The 7,869-nt window shown below is 34.3% G+C and overlaps 1 protein-coding gene across 10 annotated transcripts; it reads left to right on the plus strand.

Annotated features, from left to right (window-relative positions):
• Positions 1-2,437: 2,437 nt before the first annotated feature.
• Positions 2,438-7,476, plus strand: LOC129870150 (sufE-like protein 1, chloroplastic/mitochondrial). 10 transcript variants are annotated; one of them, XR_008762048.1, is made up of 4 exons: positions 2,438-2,943; positions 3,037-3,649; positions 6,744-6,830; positions 7,182-7,476. XR_008762048.1 is itself a non-coding variant. In XM_055944771.1 (2 exons), exon 1 carries the CDS (start codon positions 2,464-2,466, stop codon positions 3,628-3,630), a length of 1,167 nt encoding a protein of 388 aa, XP_055800746.1. In that variant the 5' UTR covers positions 2,438-2,463; the 3' UTR covers positions 3,631-3,649; positions 7,182-7,476. The 10 variants fall into 10 exon arrangements, 6 of the variants coding, with proteins under 6 accessions (XP_055800746.1, XP_055800747.1, XP_055800748.1 ...); XR_008762046.1 differs by having other exon boundaries at positions 2,438-3,649; positions 6,667-6,830; XR_008762045.1 differs by having other exon boundaries at positions 2,438-3,649.
• Positions 7,477-7,869: the final 393 nt, after the last annotated feature.

Below are 7,869 nucleotides of genomic sequence, written 5' to 3' on the forward strand. Positions count from 1 at the left end.
CAGGCTTCATGAACTAGTCATTTAGAGTCCAATTTAATCATTTGAGTTGTTTTAAACATTGAGTATATCTCTTTATTTATATAATTGAGTATTGACACTTATTTTTGAGAAGTTGAGTTAATGCATTTATTATGCCTATCTGAGTACCTTTATGAATTAAAGTTTTCCGCTTAGTGAGTCAGCCAGATCAAGGGTTCGCTTGGAAACTAACAATGATTTTTGAGTGCCGACCATGCCTAGGATGTAGACTTGGGGTGTGACAGTTGCATCAAATATGTTATGAATTGGATGTAATGGTTGATTCAATGTTAAAAGAATGATTTATCTATGTGTAATCAAGGTTGGGACCACGATGTTAGATATTATATGACTTTAATTATTTATTGTTGCATTAGTTTGTTTCATGTGTTATATCGTACCTTGATGAGTTAGTGGCCTAAGGGAACTATATTAAAAGTAAATGCTTATTTTGAAGAGTAATTGGCCGAAGGAAACCGTTTTTGAAAGTGATATGATTATTTATGTTGCATATGAATATCCTTTATTTTTGTGATCATGCATATGTATTCTTTTGTCATGTATCACAGATATGGTTTGATGGTTATAACAGAATGATGAAAACCAAAGGAAAATGGTTTTGGCTACTTATATTGTGATTGAAAATCCAAAGGAAAATAATTTCGGAAACTTATATTGTGATTGAAAACCTGAAGGAAAATGGTTTTGGGTAGGTTACATTGTAGATGCTCAAGGGGAAATATTTCCGGGCGAAAAAATTGGAAAACTAAAAAAATGCTCTCTTCCGCTGAAACTCTAGTTTGCCTAGCTTTTTTTAGTGGTCATGGCCACTTGAAAACTTATTTCAGAGGTTGCTTTGTCACAATCCAGTTCCGTCCTATCTACGACTCCTGCAATAAGCTATGCACCTACATTATGTCCAACTCCTATTACGATTCAACTGATCCCTTTGAAACTATTGTTTATTTACATGGAGAACCCAGTGTGATCTGGAAAGATAAAAGAAGTGGCACATATGATACTTAATGAGAATTTGCAATATGTTCTAGTAGGTAAATTCTCATATGGATGACTACATTTACAAGAGTTACGTAAATAATTCTGTTATTTATTCTTAGGGAATCTCAATTAGTCTATTTCACCATTCGATTTCTCTGTATCACATCATTCACTTCACTAAATATTGATGAGTCGGACAAAATCACACACTGCAAATAAAATTATTATATGGTCATGATAGTATAGAAACAGTAAACCAATGTTATTAAAAGTGTAGTACTATGAGAGTAATGTTAATAAGGATGAGACAAAAATTAGTAGAGTGAAATAATGAATAAAAGATGACATACAAACATCACACAGTGCACGTTATTAAAATTCAGATGCCACTTCTATTGGACTGATGTGTCATGAATTCAAGGAGGAAGTACCTCAAAATAAAAATAATCGTATTGATAAATGTGTTATAAGATAAGAATAATATACTAAAATTAAGAAAAGTAAGAAAAGACACAAAATAGTGATAGTACCTTTTCTCAATTATTGAATGTTTTTCTTATTTTTCATATTACAAGAGGGGGATATATATAAGCTATAAAACTTGGCCACAAAGTTTACTTGAACACAAAAATTATTTGAGGATAAAGTTTACTTAGACACAGAGTTTATTTGGGGACAAAAGTATGCTATAATATTCGACCACATGGACATTCACAATAATTTTACAACACTCATTACTTTTTAAAAAACGTTCAATTATTGAGTGTTCTTAATTTTATTAATCTTGAATCAAATTCGAGTAATATTGTTTATTACTTGATTTATTCCGTTAAAACAATTCAAAAGAGTTTTCTTTAATATAATTTCTCTTTCACTTGCTACTTCCTTCACATAATTTGGACAAGTTCTTCAGTTAATTAAAATTTGCCAAATAAAATTATGTATCGATAAATCAGATAGTTATGGACACTTTTAAGCGCGTAAAGTCTTTTCTAAAAGTCACCTGAATCCTTAGTGGGATCTTTGAATTTTGAAGGATTTTTCTATTTTAGTCTTTTAAAATTTAATAATTTTTTTTTAATTTTCTTTAAAAATTTAAATGACAACTTCATCGGAGAATTAATATTTCCATCAAATTGAAAGAAGTAAATTGAAACTTTAAATCAAGTTTTCAATTATTTTTTCAACTTCTTTTTTAGTAATTTAATTTAATAAAAGGTAACTTTTATAATATTTATTTATTATTTATATTTAGTATACACTTCAAGAAATTAGACAAATATTAAATTTAATTTTTTTTCTCTAGAGTTGAAAGTTAATTTCTTTTGAGAACTATTAAGGTAAATAATTTTTTGATTTTACTTGAATAAATATATTTGATGAAAGGAAAAAAAATAAGAATGTAAATACCCAAGAATGTTTTGATTGGCTGAAAATGTAGGATTAATGCCTCTTGGGCTTCTCTTCTCTGGAATCTTCCGTTCCTCTCTCCTGCAACTGAATTCACCATTTTCTCTACTTCCTTTGCTCCATAATCTTCAATCCATGTCGATTTCCACTAAAATTCCTAACCCTCTTCTTCACCATCCTAATTTACCATATCCCAAAACCTTAAAATCGTCTTCTTTACATTCAAAACCTACTAAATTAACCTTCTTTAGATCTATTACCATTGAAAGAATTTCGACAAAATCTGTTTCTTCTACTCCAGTAGGTGCTGCTTCTTCAGAATCCTCTTCCGCATCTCTCCAACCCATTGAAGAGCTCCCACCAAAGCTCCAGGAAATCGTCAAGCTCTTTCAAGCAGTTGAACAACCAAAGGCAAAATACGAGCAACTCTTGTTTTACGGAAAGAATTTAAAGCCACTTGATACCCAGTACAAGACTAGTGAAAATAAGGTTCAGGGTTGTGTTTCACAGGTTTGGGTAAGGGCGTATTTTGATTCTGAGAAAAATGTTATCTTTGAGGCTGATTCTGATTCGGTACTTACTAAAGGTCTTGCTGCTTTGTTAGTTCAGGGACTTTCTGGAAGACCTGTAGAAGAGATTATAAAAGTTTCCCCTGATTTTGCTGTCCTTTTAGGGTTGCAACAAAGCTTAACTCCCTCTAGGAATAATGGATTTTTGAATATGTTGAAGTTAATGCAGAAAAAAGCCCTTCAGTTGTACGTTCAAGCTGAGAAATCTGCTAATTTAGGCCAGAACGAATTATCAAATGCCTCCTCGACTGAGGCTTCGTCCCAGTCCCACGGTGTTAATGGTAATGGAAATGTTGAGTCTGTTGTTACTGAAGTTAGTGGAAACAATATAACTGTTGGTGCTGGTGTTTTGAGGAGTAGAGGGATGAGAATCAAGGAGAAATTGGAGAAGGAACTTAGGCCCGTCGAACTAGAAGTTGAAGATATATCTCATCAACATGCAGGACACGCGGGGATTAGAGGTAGTGATGGAGAGACACACTTTAATTTAAAAGTGGTGTCTAAGGAATTTGAAGGCAAGAGTTTGGTTAAGAGGCATAGGATGATTTATGGCTTACTGGAAGATGAGTTGCAGAATGGACTACACGCATTATCAATTGTGGCCAAGACACCGTCTGAAGTTGGTAGTAGTTGAATTGCTGGCTTCAAGAGAGGTCTGGTTCTTTTTGTCCTGTAAACCTTTCATCCTTGTGGAATTTGTTGAAACTTATACCTCATAATAGTTAGTAGTATACACCCTTAGAAGTGGATAGCTATGATGAGAAGTATGGATTGTTTGTTTTGTCGCGAGAATCTTAATAAAATAGTTTCTGGATTTAAAACTTAAGTTTTCTTTCCTCCAAAGAATTATATTAATACAAAGCTTCAGTTGTCTATTAACTGCAGTAATCTGGTTGCTTCTATTTTACAACTTCCTCTGTGACACACTTGGACCTGCTAACCAACTTCAAGAATGATATACTAGCTATTTGGAGTGCCATTACCTAGTTAGCAATGAAATTTTGTATCCTTATCTTGTACAACAATGTTACGGTTTTTTCTAATTTCAGCTCAACTTGATGAAATGCAATTACAATTATCCTTTGTTAGGCCTTTCACGTTATGGTAACTTCAAATATTACTACTTTTAGATTTTAATGTAAATTCATGATACATCTAAAGAAGTCTACCTCTAAACCAAAGTGATATACATATTCTATCACATTCCGCAGGCATGCTTAATTTCCGTGGGAAATGATATTTCCTAGTTGCATTAATTTTGTAATCTGGGGGGATTTATGAGAGCTATAGAAGGATTTGTTAGATATCACTCTTTTCTCTTGTGACTTTGTGAACCAAGGAATCCATATATCAATTTAATTCTGAAGAGTATCTAGACAATGCTGAACAATTTCCTCCATTGCAGAGTATCAATGCTGGGATTTTTTCTTAAACATCTGTGGCAAAGTGAAGCCACAGACTATAAAGAGTTTGTTTGTAGAGTGGCAATTCCAAAGAATATCCAGAAAGCTGAAGCAGATATGGAGGATTACTCCATTGTGCATATTTTTGGACTTTATGGTTGGAAAGGACCAAAGCTTGCTTTGAAGGGCATAGGGATCACATCTCTAGAATTAAGAATAGATGTATTCATAATCTATATTATTTGGTGTAAACAGAGTTCTTTGGTGGATCTGCATCAGTTTTTGGATTTCCTGGATTTGTTAGGAGGGTTGTAGGGTGTGTTTGTTTGTTCTGGGATGTTTTGCTTTGTACTTTCCTGTACCTTCTTCGTACCTTATTAATAAACCTTTACCTCTTTTTGTTTTAAAACAATTTAATTCTGAAGAAAATTCAATATATAGAAATAAATACTGTAGGGAGGTGCACGGGATTCTTTAGAAAGAAATTATCTACATGGCATCCTATTATTCCTCAAGGAATGGTATATTTTGGTGATCAAAATCATGAAGCACAATGCCTCATAGGTTGATAGTATATCTTTTTGTATGCCTCAGCCTCCTCCAGGCTTTGTTTCCGTGGGTTGTATAGCCTGCAAAGAGGCACCAAATCAATCTGATTTTGATTCCTTAAGGTGCACCCGCAGCGATATGGTTGCTGGTGATCAGTTTTCAGAACAAAGAATTTGGGATACATCTGATGCCAAATTCACAAAGAAGCCTTTTAGTTTTTTGGTTATTGGGATGAGTTAGGACATTTCATTGTTTGCAGTGGTTTCAAGAAGCCTCCAAAGAGGCTTGTTTTGAAGCTTGCTATCGAGATATGGCTAGTGGTCTAGATGATATGGTGGTTGAGCAGAAATCAGTACATTCTCTCCAGCCCTTTTTGATGGATAAGGTGGCCTCGTAATCAATTTATGCTTTTCAGTAGCTTTAATTTCTGCTACACAAATCTAATTGCCAAATTGGTTAAATTAGGTGTCTATTGATAGAATAAACTGCAACCATTTGAAGATACTTCTACTAGGTTATATAGACGCATGCAACCTGCAAAATGTTTGGTTCTCATATATGGAATCTACTTGTTATAATATTGAGAATATATATCTGATCACCTTTGATGTAGTAGCATGTAAATAAGTTTTCAATTTCCTGACTTAATGTTTGGTCAAGCTGTCAAAATCAGTTTTTTTGGTAACTAACTTGATTAAATTACTAAAGCAGCATATGGGTACAAAGTATTCCCCAGTGTTGGACAAACAAGCTCCAAACACTGTGATCGAAAAAAAGAAAAATTACATCAAGAACTCTAATCTTAAAAACATTAGCCTAATGATAGTAACTAAGCATGGCTAGTCTAGAATGCAAACAAGGAATTAGAGAGCCCCTGCAGTGAATTGCTCAAGCAGCCAGTCCTATGAGTATTTCAGGGCTTCTGTTTTTCATCTGAAACAGTCTTAAGTTCCTCTCGTGCCACACCAAGTAAAGACAACATGTTATGGATAATCTGTAAAGAGCAGCTTGCACTGAGCTTCCTTTGGCATGAGCAATCGCCCACATCACTTCATCTTTCCATTCCAGAAATGATCTTTGAATGCCTAGCCATAAGAGAATTCTGTCCCAGATAGTAGCTGAGTAATGGCATTTGAAGAATAAATAATCCAGACTCTCATCATTGTTGGTGCAAAGGGAACAAGACAGGTCACGTCTAGGACTCCATTTTGCTAATCTGTCTCTTGTCAGCAGCTTTTTCCACACAGCCAGTATAAACTTCTCTCTAGGGGCTCCATGGTTGTTACATAGTAATTTCCTCTATTCTACCGTTGTATAGTCACCTTTCAATTTACAATAGACCACCTTTGTGCTGAATGTAGTCCTGAGGGTGACATCCTGCTCCTCATAGCCAGCTATTTGCAATGTTCTTTTGGCATTGAGGATCTTCTTTTGGCATTGAGGATCATAGCCAGCTATTTGCAATGTTCTTTTAGGAGAAGCTACTTTTTCCGCTAATGCTTCAAACTGAAACACAAGTTCTGCTTCTTTTCAAAAACACTTGTTTTATAGTGAAACTATAATAAGTGTTTTTATTGAAAAATAAGCACTTTTGATCTTCTAAAGGCTTGACCAAACAGGCTATGAATGCTTCTACGTGCTATTTGTTTTTCTGGATTACATTGACAGAGTATATGTATTATCAATTTACATCTCTTACTGTTCTATTCAATTTGTAGATGGTTCTTCTGTGTAATGTGTCTTTCAGTGACATAACTTTCAATTTATATCAACGGTCTGACTATCTGAGTTTCAGTGTGACCTTTTCCTTGGCTGCTAGATCATACAATGATGAGTCATACTCTCGGGAGCATCTTTTGGAGCCAGTTGACAGATTATTGAGGTTTTTCTTCTATTGGCTTTTGTAAACTTCCCAGTGCTTCTTTCATTATTAATGTAACAGTTACTACTAATCAGTAAGACGAGGATAAACTATGATTTTTTCCCCTTGCAATGGAAACTAATGTTAGAACCCTGGTACTCTACCGTTACACATTGTGTGTAATGTTCTCTTCCTCGTCATGTTTCTTGTATGAAATCCATGCATTACTTGATCATGAAACTGACTGATTATATATGCAGGTTATTTGACTTCCTTTGAATTATTTGTTTCATAGACAAAGATTAAGTTCCTTTCTTGTCTTGCTCAAATATTGCTTCATTTTCCAATAATTAACATATTATACATGTTCAGGTGCACTTCAGTGACCTCCTTTTCGGCCTTGCCATTTTGTATCATAACTGTGGACTGGAACTGCAACTTGTTTCAATCTTGCCATTACACTGTGGATTGTGTCTATATTGGAAGCACAGAACCATTTGTCAAGTCGGTCTTATAGGAAAGTAGACAACAACTGAAGGAATGAGTACATAAAGTACCCAATACGTATCATTGGCCTCCCTCCATACAAGTCTTTGAGAAAACATGTATATATTTTTTCGAAATCATATATCACAAGTTATATCACTTGTCAAAGATATCATGTTCATGCTTTGTAGTTTGTACTCGTACATCATGTCATTTCAACAACAAAATTCTAGGCATACATTCCACTTTTGGGAAAACGAACACACTTTCTGCTATCTGGTAATTCCTGAAATATTTGCATTTGAACTAGTATGACACTTTCTGTCTCATTATACATTCATTCCAAATACAAGGCCTTTAGCTATTTTTAAGTTCGAGTTGAAACTATTGAAGGCAATTCCACTTAATTACAAATATCCCAAGACTTTGCCAATTATAGCAAAAAATAGAAAACATAGAGGGTTAGACTCCAATCTTCTCCATTTGAAGTTCTAATCTTCCCCATTTTCTCTCCTCCACACTATCTTCTCACCAAAACACACCCAAAGTTGTGAATCCCATGTGTAATCATTTA

This window comes from Solanum dulcamara, chromosome 10, assembly GCF_947179165.1.
Source record: "Solanum dulcamara chromosome 10, daSolDulc1.2, whole genome shotgun sequence".
Taxonomy (NCBI): domain Eukaryota; kingdom Viridiplantae; phylum Streptophyta; class Magnoliopsida; order Solanales; family Solanaceae; genus Solanum; species Solanum dulcamara.